The sequence below is a fragment of the Homalodisca vitripennis genome, unplaced genomic scaffold, assembly GCF_021130785.1.
Source record: "Homalodisca vitripennis isolate AUS2020 unplaced genomic scaffold, UT_GWSS_2.1 ScUCBcl_2263;HRSCAF=6830, whole genome shotgun sequence".
NCBI lineage: Eukaryota > Metazoa > Arthropoda > Insecta > Hemiptera > Cicadellidae > Homalodisca > Homalodisca vitripennis.
The window spans coordinates 36,520-55,170 of record NW_025778377.1 but is presented as its reverse complement, the minus strand read 5'-3'; the positions used below and the strand labels follow the sequence as shown (position 1 = coordinate 55,170).

The window sequence follows — 18,651 nt, the reverse complement described above, 5'->3', positions numbered from 1 at the left end:
AAAATACAGAGTGTTAGGTTAGGTTAGAAAATTTCTACTGTTGTAGCGGTTCATATTTTCATATTTATTTTCCAAACTTTATAAGTACATTTTATGCATACCATATAGCAAAACGCCGCAGCACTCAAAGGGTTAAAAGAAATGTCACAAGATGGGTTACAATTAGAAAATTTATAGTTAGCCCCTTCTACCCCTCTCCAAAAAATTCACAAGTATTTCAATTAATTATGCTGAAGGTTGTACACTGATATCTTAATACGTTTGGAATATGTCTAGGCATATCAGGACTTAATTTATACCCTAAAATGTAAGGGGTTAATTGCCCATAACTTTTGAATGTCGTAGAGAAGTGTTTCTATTAAATAGATCTTTAAAATGAGATGTCACAAGATAGGGGTTGCAACTTTAAAATTAAAGTTACCACTTTTTACCTTCCTTTGAAAAGGGGGGAAATTGTTAAACTCAAATAGTTTAAAATAAATCCCTTCTTTTATTTAAGACAAGACAAAGATATCTTTATTACAATTATGTCTAGATAACTATAGTGTCATAGAAATACAGTTGAGGAGTAAGTACAATTTTGAGTAAGTTTTTAAGAGTCTGGTTTAGTTCTCCAGCTCATGAATTCTTCGATGCTGTACAGGGGTTGATCGAGAAGCCAAGTCTTCAAGTGGTGAGTAAATTCTTGTTGATCCACGTTTTTCAACTTCTTTGGCAAACAGTTCCACATTTTGGTACCAATGCAACTTGGTTTATTTTCAGTGCTCCAGAGTTGGTGCAGAGGAAGGCAATAGTCAGTGGCACGTCTGGTTTTGTAGTAATGAAATTGTTAACCCCTTTCATCTATACTTAAAGCCTTGACATGGACATGTGTTACCCTTTCCAGGATGTAGAAGCCTATAAATGTTAAGATTTTGAGGTACTTGAAAATATCCCTGCAGGATTCTCGTGTTTGTTTGAAGGTCATCAAGTATTCTTATGGCCTTTTTATGCTTTGAATGGATGTGTTGCTGGTTGCCATAGGTTGTCCCTCCCTAGCTGCTATGCTATAGCGGATATAGGATTTAAACAAGGAAAAGTAAGCAGTGCTAGTGGTCAAGGAGTTACTTTTGTTTTTACTCGTACACAATAAATTTGCTGTACTCCTGTATGGAAATTACAAAGGAATGAACTCCTATATGTATTATCAGTGAAAAGAATGAACGTAATGGGTCCCAACACAGAGCCCTGGTGCACACCTCTTGTGATTGTTTTTGTATTTGTATTTGTTTCAGATACACTGAAAACATCAAATTCACATGCTTGTAGAAAGGAGCTCACATCATAAAAGTCAATTTGAATGAATGCATGTTCAAGTGTGCCAACTTAAGTGTTTTAGCTCCCTTTAAACCAAATCATAATCTTTTTTCAAAAGATTGGAGTTGACAAAACTATTTTCTATAGAACTGATGTGAGGAATATTTTGAGATCATCATGATATTTGAGATTCTTAGTGATTATAAACTTGAGAGAATAGTAGGATTGCAGACATTTACCATTGCTTTATATAGAACATTATGATTTGTGAATTGAAATCTACCACCTTCCTCAGTTAAAGAAACTTAATACATACATATGCAATTAAAACTTACAGTATGTAACAATGAATTGCCATTAGAAACAATGTGTGTCGTACCTGACTTATACATGAAAAGCTTGAAGTCCAGATTGGAGAAAATGAACCCAGGCGCTGTCACTGCACAGAAGTCAAGAGAACAAACAACACATCACACCCACACAAGTTGAAGTGGAACACATTATAAACTTCTTTCAGATTTGGTTTAGTATTTCCTTTGGCTGTTTCATTGCTTCTACCTCTTTTGAAGCTTCATGAAATTTTTATTTCTATAATTGTTTTTAATTTTAATTAATGTGTTTACATTTTCATTGAAAGTTCTGTCCTACACATTTAAGCCTGGCACTTATTGCATGGTCTGACTCCTGACTTTTCTTTTGATAAATGTGGATACAATTAATTTATTCGTTTAATATCTATTAACATTTGTACTGGTACTTTGCAGGATCAACTCCCTCCTTGTAAATTACCCAATAGAACTGGGTCACTTGAAGATGTAATTAACCTCAAGAGCACATTCACTAAGTACTTGAATTTCAAAGTTGTTATTGAACACGATATCAAGCATGATGATCTGATCAATGAAATACAAAAGATGATAAGAAAACATTTTGTTGAGGAACATTCAGCACTCTTTCTGTGTATACTTTCACATGGAAAAGAAGGTAAGTGAAGCTTGAATATTATTTACAGAGTTTTATTAACTGTTATTATCCATTTTGGGACTAGAGTAAAATAGTTATCCCAAAAACTCCATAGGCCTATTAGCAAATGTGTCTCTTAGAGTTGTAAAAGACCATGATTAGAAGCCTAATAAAGATAGAAAAAGCTGTTTGTAACACCAAAATGGCCAGAGATGTATTGTCTTCAATAAAAAAATATTTAACCTTTTCAAAAATCTGAATATATTTTATACACCAAAAGTTAATTTTAATTATGTTTTAGTTTGAAAAAATGTTGGTATTATTTACTGTGGGTATTATATTAGTTGTATTATATTTTGTATATTTATTATAGTACCCTACAGATTCTTGATACATTTTTTATTGTTGGGCCAATGAACGTTGAGTGTAAATTTATGTTTTAAATTGTAAATACTTTGGCCAACAAATGATTTAGATAATGTTTTGCTTTTAAAAATAAACTCCTCTGATCGCTCCATGATTTGTTGGCCCAACGACTCTCTGGACATTTAAAACTAAACTAATGTGTGAGTCTTCGGGCCAATGATCAGTAGGTAATCAGATCAGACCCTAAGTACGAGGCGTGTTCAGAAAGAAAGTACCATTAAAAAAAAAAAACAAGTAAAATAATTTTTTACCAACAATTTTATTTCTACATGAAAGCACAAACCTTAACTATTCAACATAGTTTCCACTGATGTTCAAACACTTGTCGTAGCGTTCAAACACAGTGATGAATTTGTAGAACCTTCCTCTTTGTAGAAGGTTTCTGCCAACGAATGTAGCCACGACTCCACGGCAGTTTCCACTTCGTCGATTTCAAAGCGTTTGCCGCCTAGCTTGCACTTAATATGCAGGAACAAGTGGTAGTCAGACGGTGCCAAGTCCGGGCTGGAGAGCAGGTGATCGAACTGCTCCCAACAAAATTGTCGAATCTATGTTTGAGTGTCACGAGTGGTATGGGGCCGCCGAGCATTGTCAAGCAGCAACGCAATTCTGTTACTGAGCATTCCTCTCCATTTGTTTTGAATTGACCGCCTTTCTTAATTTTTCGCAATAACTTGCCGCATTACTGGTTTCACCTCTTGAGAGAAAATCAATCAGCAAAACACCTTTCCAATCCCAAAAGACAGCGCACATTATTTTGTGTAACGGGGATTGCCTGTGTCACTACTCCATTGACTGCTGTATGGACCCAAGACCCAAGTTTCATTACTTGTCACAATTTTGTTTTAAAATATCCTCACCATCATCACTGTACCATGTGAGAAAAATCAAAACACTTCTAAGTCTCTTGGTTTTGTGCACGTCAGTGATCATTTTTTAAACCCATCGGGAACAAAGCTTCATACAAAAGAGTGCATGAAATTTGTTGGAAATCATCAGATAGCATTGTCACAGTGAAATGTCTTGTCTCTTGGATTTCGGTGATAAGAGAAGGCCTAACGCTCCGATTCTCATCATGCACATTTGTTTGACTGCAATTGAACATTCTAACCCACTTTCTCACCATTTCTTCACTTATCACGTCTTCCCTGTAACATCTCAAAGTTGACGATAAATTTTAGCTGGTTTCACATTCCTTGCGTCCAAAAATCTTATTACAGAACGAGTCATAGTCAGCGGTATCACATTTTAAACGTTCAGAGAAAACTGAAAACAATGTAGAACAACTAAAATAGCGTGAGTTGATAGCCAGTGAACAAGGACGACTAATGTGCATGCCCAGACCACTGATTGCAGCGCTATGGCGGCAGTAGAATGAAACGGTACTTACTTTCTGAACACACATTGTATTAATATACAATGAAAATAATTTAGTTCATACTTTTTTTCAGTAGCAATTTCATTTACCATCTGTGTGCTCATGACACATTGACTCTCTTACAGATCATTTCAAGTTTAATACCTACTTTTGTATCAGTTTAAAAAGCATTGATTTAAGCTTCTGCCAAACCAACAAAGTGGAAAAAAGTAGAATCTACTTAGCAGATTCTTGTGTGTAGGGAAGAGTGATAACAGTTTGATAGACTATTTTAGCATTCTAAAACAATGTAGTATGCCTACTAACTGGCAAACTCACCAAGATACTCAAAACTTTTCTTTATATTAATAATTTTCTGTTAAACAGCAAAAATAATAGCACTATCGAGCAATGCTTTAATAGTGTTCAAACAATAATACACCTAAATTTGGTATCCTAAAAATAAAACATAGGTTATTCCAATTAGATTTTCTGTCACAAGAGCTGGACTAAGTGAGTTTTTACAGGCTTTAGCTGTCCTGAATTGGTTTTGTGGCTTTTTCTTACATACTACATTCGACAATTGTTGAAAAATTGTCAAGTGAGAAACACACAACATATATAGGCCTACTATCAAATTCAGTCTTTATGGTTAAGTATTTAAAAGAATGCCTTCAAATGTGTTTTACGCAATTAGGGTGTTAGAAAGAGGTCTTTCTTCAACATGTGTTAACATATATTTCTCAGAAGAATTGGGTTTGAAGAGAAAGAATATTAACCCTAGAGCTGGTATGAAACGAATTTTCGTCGCCAAAGGCCCGTCTGATTTGGCAAGGACGAATATTCGTCGCCAAAGTAGACATGTACAGTTATTGAAATTTTAGGCAATTAAGGCCATATAAATGATTTTTATTAGATATATTCTGAAAGAGCAATAACTATAGTACCGATTTACTGTTCTTACTTCGATTATTGTCTTCTTTGTTTACCGTAAAACATCGTTTTTTTTTTGGACAGCTGACGTGAACGTAGTACGGGTCAACCACATTGTTGTGAAACTGTAAACAAGTGTCGGGTTTTGTGTTTGAGGTTACGAATGCAATAGTATTTGGTGTTGTTATTATTGTTTATTTAGCTTTCTTAGGTTATAGTTTTTAGTTGTTCAGTATGGGTGAACAAATGATCTTAGAGAGCTTGCAGGGCGGGATCTAGTGACGCTGAGTGAAAAATGAAACTTTGTATATATTGTACATATGTAAATAAGGTAAGATTAAAATTTATTATTTTATTTTATTTTTGTTTTGACTGTCATACTTATATAAGTATAAATGCAGTCAAGAGATTATGTTTACCCACGAACAATAATATTTATTTAGAAATGTACGCATTTTTAAAAATAAGTAAATATGGTTGCTTTTTTATACAAAGCCCTGTAACACATACGTTTTGAGGTAAAAGTTACAATAATTATATATTTTTGGAATCAGGACAAAATTTCAAATAAGTTATACATGTACGGTTTTGATGTAAAGCTTATTGCTAAGCAGTTACACAACGGAATATTTACAAACAAATTTCCAAAAAACATTTTCCTTAAATTTTGTAAAAAAAATAAAAATATGTTTCCATGGAAACTATAAGATATTGTTATTATAATGCTCTCCATATAGTTGTGAATACATTGACATATAATAGTTTATATTTGGACTAACAGTTATGAAATGTGATACATTATAAGAAACGTCTGCGAGGCTGTTAAAATAGAGCCGCCAGTACAGAGTGACACCATTGCTAGTTCTAGGGTTAATGAAATTCCAAGATGCAGCTCTAGAGCCTAATTAGGTGAAAGCACATAAAGGTGAGGGTGTTGAATTCGAGGCATTTTTCTGTTTCTGGGAGTAGAAGATGAAGGGGTACTCTGGTAGTAGAAGATGAAGGGGCAAAGTCTTGATTGTAAAGTTGTGGCCACATGTAGTAATTTTACCCTCTAAGACAAAAGTATATTTCTGGGGCACTCTTCTTCATTGATGGGCTGAGGTGATACCACTGCACAGGCAGAACTCATTCACAGAGGACATCCATCAACTGAGCATGAGTATGACTAGGCGTTATGAGACCATACCAGGTCATATTCAGGTCACATGATGACGGGACCATTACCAAGGCTATGATGTACCAGTTTCTTAAGTTTACATTATGAGTCTATATTTATGTTAGATCCGGTCAGAAAGACCAAAAGGTATGTTAGGAGATCCGGCTTGGCGGACCTCAATTATATTTGAAGGACCAGTAAAATGTCTAATATTTAAAAACTCATACTTCGATAGCTGAGCAGGTGGAGCCCATATGTTGATTTTCTAAGAATAACTATTAGTCGAATGGGAAAAATAAAAATACGAAATGAGATCACAAAACATAGTATTAGAAAAAAGGCACACAATTAAAGCAAAAATACAGGTGTTAAAATGATTGTCGTTTTCTATTAAAATGTCCAAATATGTCCGAATTAGAATGTTCGACCTGGGTTGCTTCCAAGGAACGTTGAGCAGGGGGAGTCCTTGTTGATGGATGAAGATTCCACCATGAAGATTCCACCTTCACTTGACACTGTTTTCGGTTCACTCACGAACGTTGAGACAAAGTTACTTTTGGCTCGTTAACAAAATAATGTCCGGCAAGGGGACTGTTAATTGCCATAGAACGGCTTATGGTTCACAAGATACAAGACAAGGGGGCACGGCCCGAACTTGGTTAAAGCTGGTGTTGACGTACAACCTAGCGAGACGGAGTCTTTAGAAGAACTGGAGAGATGCCTTGGGGAGCTTTTCTTGTCCGGCGTCCTGGACGCCTGATCGGTCGACAGAAGTCACCTCATACCACGTGACAATCGGACCACTATAGATTTGGAATGCAGGTGGGTGTGTGTGTGTGTACAAAGATAAGTGGAAATAGATGGCTTATAATAAAAATGGTATCGAACAATGGTGCGCAAAGAGCAGTTCTAAATAACATACAATTCTGGTTATTAGTAAAAAGACTATATTAATGTGTAAAATTTGATTAATTATTATAACTAAATATGAAAACCTAACAATTTATATTTTGGCTAATTAATGGATGTATAATTAGATAATTTGTAATTTTTCAGCCAATGAAAATGCTATATACAAAATTAAAACACATGTTTTCTTTTCTAAGGTGACTTGTCAATGAACCAGCTGTGCTTTGATTTTTTTGTGACTTGGACATAAAGAAGGTGTTTTTAACTAACACCAGAGGATTTTCCTGCTCATTAGCAATATTTTGATAGCTAGTTATTTTGCACCCTCTACTTAGACAAGATTGCAGTAACAGTCTATAATATTAATATAAATGCACACTTTGGCTAATAAACTCACTAAATGTACTTTTTACTCCTTTTCAAAAACCTTCACGTTAATCTCATTTTTTGTTACAGGTTGTATTTATGGTGTAAACAGTATTCCAGTACGGATTGAGGAAATTAAAAACATTTTCTGTAATGGTACATCTGTAGCAAATATGCTCATAAATGTCCCGAAAGTGTTGATAGTACAAGCATGTCAGGGAGCCAATTATTTGTATGGTAAGAGTTGTTTTATTCTAAATAATATTTGAAATATATTTTGCAAAGTAGAAGGAAACAAGAAAACTACAATTAACAAATGATTCAAGCAGCTTTAAATCTATATGGTTTAATGTTTGTTTTGGAGTCGATCAGTCATTATTCTTGATCTGAATGAATGAATGAAAATGGTTTTATGAAAATAGTACAACAAAAACACATATACATATATACCTAAACACATACTGCAACAAACGTATTCACATACATACAATGTCTGAAGCCATGTATCAGAGTGCAACAATATGGTACTAATACATAGTTATTTTTTATGATATTAAACTTGTAGTAATTATATTTAATGCCACTAAAATTTGAAAAAGGAAGAGTGATATAATTGGGAAGAATATTGGAACTCAAATTTTATAATAGGTCAAATGTTATTATAAGTAAAAGAAAAAAACAGTAGTTTTGTAATGTTCTACATTATTAAAGGATTATAGAATTTATTTTTAACACGACTGGATGGCAGTGACAATGGTGAGAACAAAGGCAATTGATGAGTCACATTGATAATGATACACAACCAAGTGTAAATCTAGCTTTGCTGCACTGTCGTATCAAGTATTAATTAAGGTCGGGACACATACCCGCACCGTGCCTGACGTGAGTCGGCCGTCATACGGTGAAAGAATTGCAGCCCAGTTTTCAACCTGCAAGTCCACACATGTGCGCACCGACACCAGACCGTCGTGGCCGCACCGATAAGTTAATTTTGAATTTTTACGGGCACGGTGCGGTCTACGAACGGCATCAGTCATCAGGCATAATACACTTATCGAAGAGGTAAGGAAGTTTACTGTTTTCTATGATCAATTAATCGAAAAATATCGGTATGCAGAGTATAATAAGAATTTTTTGAAGCAAATTATGGAAAATGAGGAGTTGGAAAAGTATAAATTTGAATAGAGTTTTGAAATATAATTTTATGTAGGTTACTCTTGCATTCTTCTTTTTAAAACTATTTAAGTAGTCTAAACGTTCTATTTTATTGAATTATTTAGTATAGCCTACTAACTTTACATCCTGCGTTCGCGCACAAAACCATATTTATTGGTAAAAGTATTAAATTTTTTTTAATTTAGAGTAAACTAGTCATACTTTCTTATTGTGCTAAAATTACAACAAATTTGAAAACTATGTTTTACATTAAGTGATTTTAAACAACTAAATTTGAATTAAATCTATAAAAAGTTTTCATTAATTAACATTCAAGTTCATTAGTTTTCATTAAAGTTTTTTTCTTTTAACAAGCATGTACTTATTTGCGCCAAATTCTATTTATCTTGGATGCATTGAAGTTACTTGATAAATTTATTCTGGTATTTTGTATGGGTCATATTTAGAATGTTTCTATGAAATTTTTAGTTCACATTTTTTATTCTTTTCACAACAATAAAAAAATAAAAATATTTATTTACAATAAGATTTTCAAGCAAGAAAAACCATGTTCTCCCTTACATATTTTACAAATATTTACTATGTTTTACAAATTATTATAAAAAGGCTTGAAACATGGCAAACTCTGGCCTCACACTATAAGCTCTTGGGTTTAATACTATATATTTGGGTTTATACTATTTATATAGTGTATTTGATTAAAATTCACTGCAATGAAAACACAATTCAAACTGTAAAATGATTGTAAATTATGTTATGGTAATGTAATATTAATATACTTAACATATTTAGTCAAACTTGCTCTGTGAGCACCTGACATTGTACGCTTTGAAAATGTTATTGAAACTGATTTGTAAACTCTGTAAACAATGAACAAGAATAATAGGGATAAAATATATAGCCAAGATAATGTTGAATGTAGAATCTTGGAGCACTGGAAAAAAAGTTTATTGTACTAATATCACTAGTATAAACGAATACAAAATTTTCCAATATAATTTTTATTTTGTGCAAGGCCTTTCTGAATCAAAGATTCCATCATCAGGCACTTCACAAATTTGTGAATTATGCAACTTTTAACTTTTAGTATGTTAGCATAATACTAATATACTCATTAGGGATCACTTCTGGCTGGTTTATACCTACCAGTTGAACCCACCACTGGGCACAGCAAAAACAGATGTGCCACTTCAATCTGGGCAACCTTATGGATGTCCAGTAGCGGCACATCACTACCTGCAAATGTTGAGATTCTGGGGTTGATGGGCAATTCGATAGGTCTAGTCTACTGTGGAAGATGACTGTTGGAGTTGGTGGGGTTTGTTCCCTTACCTCAGAGATTCTTGTTAACCTCAACAAGGGTGTGCCACTCCCTGCCTACTTTGACTGGAGAGGCTGGTTCAGAGCTGGCCTCCTCTTCTTCCTGGATGACTTTGAGATGTAGTGCCCTAATTCTTCCTCATGGATCTCGATAGGAGGCAGCCCCTACTCCCTAACCTTACAAATCCTGAATATCCTATCACTCTGGAAGCAGCGCAAATGTTCTTACAGGACTAAGTGCAATTTATAAGCTTCTTGTCCTAAGAGAGAAAGAAAAATTTTACTAATATGGTGTTGATTTATCCCCAATATCCCAAAGACAAATAAGAAATTTATTGACAAGATTATGTTGTGTTATCATTAATAAATCTATATATATAAAAGAAAGTCGTGTTAGTTACACTATTTATAACTCAAGAACGGCTGAACCGATTTGGCTGAAAATTGGTAGGGAGGTAGCTAAGAACTGGGAGAAGGACATAGGATACTTTTTATCCCGTTCCCGATTCAGGATTCGGCCCCACTGGTCTCTAAAAGTTACAAAAATACCCGTAAGAAATGCATTGCAGCAAACATATGTTATTAAGTGAAAGAGCCTGTTCAAATTTAATCAGCTGTTCTTTGTAAACATATATAATGCGAGAAAAGAAATATATGTTTATATAATTTAATTACTATTTTTAAATTTCTTTACACCTATAGTTTGAAAGCATAGAGTAAAAAAACTGTATCTTGAAAAAAAAAAACAGTTGCCTGAATTCCAAAATGTAAACAAACAACTGTAAATTTGATTGACACTTTGACAGCTGCCTGTGTCATTTTTTGGGTTACTCAGTCAAACAAAATGAAATCATGGCTACTGACATATAGATTGTCCTTTCAATTTTACTTAATAATCAGTCAATCATGAAGTGATTTTTTTTTTACCTTTGCAATAATCTGTTGGTTTTTAAAAAAGACAAACAACTTATTACTTCGATTGCTTTCGGTTCGGATAACTTTGTTTCGCACGAAATTAAACTATTTGCGAGTGTTTGTGAACATTGAGAGGATTATTATAAAGATGCCGCGACCCAGAAGATCAAATCTGTCAACAAAGCCGTAATGCAAGAAGGCTTCGGTTATATCTGCAAATTCAAGTCAGATACGGACATTATTTGCTATCATTATTTCCACATGTTTTCCATAAAATCCACGTGACCTGTGGAACAAATACAAGGATAACATGGCAGAAGACATTTTACATAGGCTTCGTGTTAGTATGAGAAATCCCAATCTCGAAGCTAACGAAGAGATTTATAACCAAGCTTTAGTCTTGATTGAGGACATGTGTTACCTCATGTGTGGCAGTATGTTAGTTAAATTGGGAATGCCAGCACCAAATCGCGGAATGAATGACGCATTTAATCTGGAGTTGGAGCGTAAACTTGAATATGATTCACGTGAATTAGAATAATTAATTCAAACAAATGTACCCCTGTTGAACCCCCAACAAAAGGAAGTTTATAGTACATTAATAAAGGCAATTAGTGATGGAAATGGTGGGTTATCATTCTTAGATGCCCCCGGTGGAACTGGAAAGACATTCCTAATGTCATTGATTTTGGCTACTGTTCGTGCAAGATCTGATATTGCAGTAGCAGTTGCTTCTTCTGTGATAGCAGCCACATTATTGGAAGGATGTCGTTCGGCTCATTCAGCGCTGAAACTGCCTTTGAATCTTCAAACCATTGAGCAACCAACGTGCAACATAACAAAGAACTCAGCAATGGCAAAAGTTTTAGTAGCGTCAAAAATCATTATCTGGGACGAATGCACAATGGCCCATAAACGTGCATTGGAAGCACTTGATAGAACATTGAAAGATCTGCGCAATGACAAAAGATGTTTTGGAGGCGCATTAATTTTACTGTCTGGTGATTTCCGCCAAACACTGCCAGTTATTCCTAGATCGACTGCTGCTGATGAAATAAACGCTTGCCTAAAAATCATCAAATTTGTGGCGTTATGTAAAAAAACTACAGTTGACTGCAAACATGAGAGTTGAATTATTAAACGATCCATCTGCTCAAAATTTTTCTAATCAGTGGTTGACTATTGGTAATGGTTGTGTTCCTGTAGACCAAAAAAGTGGATTGATTTAATTTCCATCCAATTTTTGCACCTTTTTCTCAAATAAAGACTAATCAGCAAAGTATTCCCAAATATCAATACTAATCACAAAAATAACAATTGGTTGAATGAGCGAGCAATCTTGGCAGCTAAGAACAAGGATGTGGATGACTTGAACTTTTTAATTCAGTGTCAAATTGATTGTACTCTGCAAACATTCAAATCTATTGATTGCGTAACAAATGAAGATGAGGCCACTAACTATCCAACTGAATTTTTAAACTCTTTGGATGTGCCCGGCTTACCACCCCATAATTTACTGTTGAAGGTTGGTGCAGTAGTCATAATGCTTCGCAATCTAAATCAACCAAAATTATGCAATGGAACGCGTTTGTTGTAAAAAAATTTATGATAAATTTGATTCACGCGACGATTCTTAAAGGAAAATTTAAAGGTGAGGAAGTTCTTATTCCAAGGATTCCGATGATTCCTAACGATATGCCTTTTGAATTTAAACGAACTCAGTTTCCGATTCGTTTTGCATTTGCCATGACGATCAATAAATCACAAGGCCAATCTTTGAGCATTTGTGGACTAAATTTAGAAAATCCATGTTTTTCTCATGGACAACTATATGTGGCATGTTCACGTGTCGGCAAACCATCTGCTTTATTCATTCTTGCACCTAATAACAAGACAAAAAATGTTGTATATCACAAGGTACTCGACTGAAGAAAGAGAATCAATATTAATAAATTAATGTATCTGTGGCTTTGCTGCTTATTGTGATTTAAATTATTTTAGATAACTTACGAATTGTGTTTTTTATTTTGTTTTTCTATTTAAATTTCAGATTAGTTGTGAAGGAAAAAAAACACATAGGACCTAATTTGATTTATTTTTTACTTTGTCTTTTATTCTGCACATTTCAAGCACCAATGTGGATGCTGTGGACCCTTTAAGGCGGTACGTAGTTCGCCGGGTCAGCTAGTTAATATTATACAAGCAAACTAAATTTGTAAAAAATAATTAGACATCTAGGGTTCTGTGAGTGAATTATATATACTGTATACACACACGCACGCACGCACCACGTGAGCGCCTTATAGTGTTTAGTTTTTATGGAGTAATAATCCGTGTGCGCTTAAATGTGTGACCTGTGATGGTTTCTTTTTAAGTTTTACAATATATTTTATTTGAATTTTGTGAAATGGAGAATGAAGACGAGAGACTTGTCAGTACAGTACCCGTGTGCTAGGGAACATTTCAGTACTGTTTATGGAGTGAACATTGTTGTTATAAGAACCAGAAGGAAAATGTTTTGAAACTTTGTGTAGTGTTTAAAAAAATTTTTAGTAAAGAATAAATTTTGATTTTAGAGTAATAATTGACATTATAATTGTATAATATCTCAAGAATTGAAGTAAGTTGTTTTTGTAAGAAGTTAAAAACTAAGTTAATTTTCATATATTATTACAGTAGGTTAAACATTTCAATTAATTGCATTATTCCTTAAAATAAATCATGTTGTTACTATACAATAACATTTTTTCAAATTTTGAATTTATTATTTGGAAAATTCATTACATAAGAGAGTAATTTTTATTTAACTTCTAAAATTGAATATATTACATTGTAATTAAATCCGTATAAATATTTAAACAAATAAAAAAAGTTTAAACGACTATGATATCCATTATTCGCTAACCTGGAGGAAACCTCCGTGAGCGCCTGATGGTGTTTCTAATTTTAAGCGCCTGATGGAGGGTTATTTTTTCAAATATTTTTGATAAAACAGGTAAAATCGATATTGGTCTACTATAGTTGGACATGTCTTTCTTTTCACCCTTTTTAAAGAGTGGTTTTACTATAGAAAGTTTTAGTTCCTCCAGAAAAATCCCTGTCTGAAAAGATACATTTATTAAATGCAGCCTATTGAGCAGAAATCTCAAAGACAGACTGTTTAATGACAAGAGGTTGGAATGTTATCCCACCCAGCCGAGTTTGTATTCTTAAGGCTCATTATAATTTTCTGAACTTCCTCTGGGTCAGATGGGAACAAAAACACTGTCGGAATGTCTTTCCGTTTTTCTAAAAAAGTTTTGCAGAGGATAAAACATCTGTCCAAATGATGAGGTGTGGGTCACTTGTACAGATTACAAGGTAGTGTTTCACTGTGCGTGCACAAGCTTGGGTTCTGGTCAGAACCTAACTAAAAACAAAAAGAAGATTTGGAAGTGTGATGGATGCAAAGATGATTCTGAATCTACTGCCTCAGTGAAGAGTGTGGGGAATACCTCAGAAGAGAGGAAATAGTTTCTGGAAGCACTAAATAAGCTGAAGAGCGACGTCAACTCCAACACTAACGGCAAGATAGGAGCCCTCCCTAAACAACTGGAAGGTATAAACAACAGATTTGATGTGCTGGAGGCTTCCCACGGCAGAATGGAGCAGAGGTGTGAACAATGTTGAGCTCGATAAGGAGGTGAGGACATTGAGAGGGAGCTTGCTGGCGGTGGAGCAGCACTCCCACAGCAACAACCTGGAGATCAACGGGATCCCTCTCACCCCTAGTGAGGATGTGTATTCGGTACTTCATCAACTGGCGCGGATTATCAACATCAACATGAGGCCAGAGGACATCTCGGTCACACACAGGCTACGCTTATATTTAAAAAAACTGGCCCATCCACCTGTCATCGTGCAGTTTGACTCGAGGTGAGTGAAGGAAGAATGGCAGCTTGCGGCAAAAAAGAAGAGGAACATTAGTGTGGCAGAAATATCTACCAGCTTCCCTGACAGTACCGTGTTCCTGAACGAACATCTCACAGGCCACAACAAGGCGGTCTTGGGAAGGGCCATAAGTCTGCAACGGCAGGGGAAGCTGCACTTCGCTGGGTACTTTAATGGTAAGACTTTGTCAAACCAAGAGAAGGAGTGGACTCTGTCCAGGAGACCTGGCTGGAGGACCTTGACAAATATGACTGCGATGTGTCATAGGTATTGTGACAGTAATTTTACGAATCTTTTAGCCAACTATGATTTCATTTCATTTAAAACCAATACTATTATTATATACAATAAATCTTAAATATGGAATTAATCATAAATTAATTAAAATAATACCGATTTATAGTAATAGGAATTACAAATTGTCAATTTATAGTGAACATAAATACCAATTTATAGTTATTTACCACTCTTGTATTTTCTTATTACAAATTACAATCAAAATTTTTCAATAAGGTTATGTATCTATATATATAAAAATGAATGTTTGTATGTTTGTCCTTTATGGAATCGTGAACTATTGGACCGATCATGATGAAAATTTGTACGTATATGTATTTTTCCACGGAGAAGGTTTATAAGCTATGCCCATCCCTTTCCCGATTCAGGATTCCGCCCCACTGGTTACAGAAATACCCATAAGAAATGCATTGCAGCAAACATATGTTAACGTCTTTTCAAATTTTTAATCAGCTGTTCTTTGTAAACATATATTACACTTATAGTTTTAAAGCATAGAGTAAGCTTAAGAGAAACGACAAATTTTGTTTAAACTGTTTTTGCAATCACTGTTAAACATAGACTTTACTATCCAGATAATACAATTCAAATTTGACGTAAAAATTCACCTTTAACTGCAATATTTATTTAATATAAACCATGCTCATGCTTGATCAGAAGAGTAATGCAGATATCATAATTACTATCTTACGTTGGCTACAAATATAAAGAATGTTATAAAATCAACCTTAGTTGTTTTTTTTGACAGAAGTATGGTTCTCAAAACTCCGTGTGTACATATTCTCTCGATCGAGACAACAAAGCAAGCTCAATCGTGGCATCGGAGATATAACTAATTTAATCTAAAATTTATTATAGTAAAAAAAAAAAATTTACTAAGTAATATAAGGACTTCGGTTCTTAAGATTTGCGTGCGAAGCCGTGGGTAACAGCTAGATAGAGGCAGGAATATGGTACATACCTTCATAATACGCCCAAGAGGCTCACGATGGAACGACTATCAATTATCTCAGCAATGTTTAGAATGTGATAGAAAAAGAATAAGTGAATATAGTGTACTGTTTTCAACGGGAAATTGCGTGCGAAGCCGCGGGCAACTTTTGCAAAAAATTATTGAAATGCGCAGCAAAGCGCGCCGGGCCCGCTAGTTATAAAATAAAAAGTAGAAATGGTTATAGAAAATAAATACAATGTATTTTACTTTTATTAAAATGCGTAGGTAGTCATTTTATTTTACATGGTGGTCTGTATTATGTAGGACAATAATATTATTTGTCTTAGTTTTAGGAATAATTTTTTATTGTTTAAATATTTGTAACTGCAGAAATATCATTTATTTTTACAAATTAACTAAAGATCAATACCATAAACAAAACACAATTTAATTTTCATAAAGAATTTTACACGTATTTAAATTATGTGTGAAGAAATATTGCTTTGATTTTATACACACACACACACACACACACACACACACACACACACACACACACACACAAACACATACAGGCACAAAGGATATTTATTTTAATCTAAAAATAAATGATATTTCTGCAGTTACAAATATTTAAACAATAAAAAATTATTCCTAAAACTAAGACAAATAATATTATTGTCCTACATAATACAGACCACCATGTAAAATAAAATGACTACCTACGCATTTTAATAAAAGTAAAATACATTGTATTTATTTTCTATAAGAATATTATTAATTTAAAAAAATGAATAAAAAGGATTTTAAGAATTTCATATCAGAACATTGCAAGTCGAAATATATTTTAATGGTTCTTAACTAAGAAAATATTACAACTATGCATATAAACATTATTAAATCATTTACACTTCATGTTGAAGGGAAGACATTAGAAAGATATATTTACATTTGCTGAGCAAGGCAACAAGTTATAACTAACAAAGGATAATAACTCATAATTATTTATATTTACTCAATTAATTAAACTAAAGTTTTTTACCATTTCTACTTTTTATTTTATAATACATAACCTTATTGAAAAATTTTGATTGTAATTTGTAATAAGAAAATACAAGAGTGGTAAATAACTATAAATTGGTATTTATGTTCACTCAATCAATCAATCAATCAATCATTTATTTGTCATATAATTATTACATAATGTTGGAGATAGCTCCTGTAATGTATGACATGTCAATTTTTCTAAAAGCTACTTAGTCTACTATTAATAAAATATATGATATAATTACATGCAATAGAAAATAAAAAAATCTTTTCATCATGCTTTTTTAAACAGTTCTGATTTAAAATCTTCAGTCTTATATGGACATGCTGTTATTAATATTGCAGTCAGAGAAGAAACAAAACGTAATAAGTTATTTTCTTTTTTCATCCCATCAGGTATAATATTAAACATTTTAATTCCCATGTAATAGGGACTCTTTTCTAACATAGTAAGTTTATGTATTGGGAATTTATAATTAGTTCTATATCTCGTGTTATAATTATGATTTACGATTGCTGATGTAAATACTAGTGGATTCTTTTTTACAAATTTTAGAAGTTCCAAAATATATAGAGCAGGAATTGTCAAAATGTTATTATTTTTAAATACTTCTTTACATGATTCTCTATATTTTAATTTAAACATGTATCTAATCACTTTCTTTTGTAAAACAAAAATTGAATTCATTTTTGAATAATTACTTCCCTAAAATATTATACTATATCTGATCAAAGAAACAAAGCAACCATGGTATACCATCAGGGCAGTTTGTTTGTCAGTTACCTCTGCAACGGTTTTAATAGCAAAAATGGCTTTACTTAGTTTTTCTTGAAGCATATTAATATGTGATTGCCAGTTCATCGCCTCATCTACGATAATTCCCAAAAATGTGGCTTTCTGTGAAAGTTGGCACTCTTCTCCACAAGGAAAGTTGATCTTATTTATAATGCCATTGGTTTTAGCATGGGAGGTGTGAAAATTAATTAAGTTTGTCTTTGAGCTATGAGCTATTGAATTTCAAGCCATTTTTGCTAAACCAATCATACATGTCTTTAATTGTTGCTTCTGCAGATGACTTTAAAAACTGTGGGTTTCTTTCAGTTGTTATTAATGTTGTGTCATCTGCAAATAATATTAATTTTGACATAATATTTTGAGGAAGATCATTCACAAACGCTAAGAACAATACAGGACCCAATATTGAGCCTTGGGGCACCCCAACAGTAACTGGTTTCCAATCTGAAAAAAAGATTTTCCCTTCTTGGTTTGAGGTTTTCAATCTATGAAACCTATCATTAAGGTACGATTCAAAAAATTTCAAAGATTTTCCACTGAAACCCAATTTGCACAATTTAACCAATAGTAGTTCATGATTCACACTGTCAAAAGCCCTAGATAGATCACAGAATGCTCCCAGAGCACTCTGCGATCCATCCAAAGCCCTCAAGACATGTGTGACCAATTCAAACACTGCCATCTGAGTATTTTTCCCTTTCTGAAAACCAAACTGTTGCTCAGATAGTAATTTATATTTGTCCAAGTACTCCATGACCTGATTGCTTACTATCTTCTCAACCACCTTAGAGAAAGCTGGTAGTAGGGCTACTGGACGATAGTTTTCT

The 18,651-nt window shown here is 33.6% G+C and overlaps 1 protein-coding gene across 1 annotated transcript in view; it reads left to right on the top strand.

Annotated features, from left to right (window-relative positions):
- LOC124371918 (caspase-8-like) overlaps positions 1–18,651 on the top strand; it is a gene marked incomplete at its 3' end in the record, with an annotated part of 57,492 nt that overhangs the window by 18,009 nt on the left and 20,832 nt on the right. The window contains 2 exon segments of the mRNA XM_046830288.1: positions 2,061–2,280; positions 7,500–7,646. Of these exon segments, the coding sequence (XP_046686244.1) occupies positions 2,061–2,280; positions 7,500–7,646 (367 nt within the window).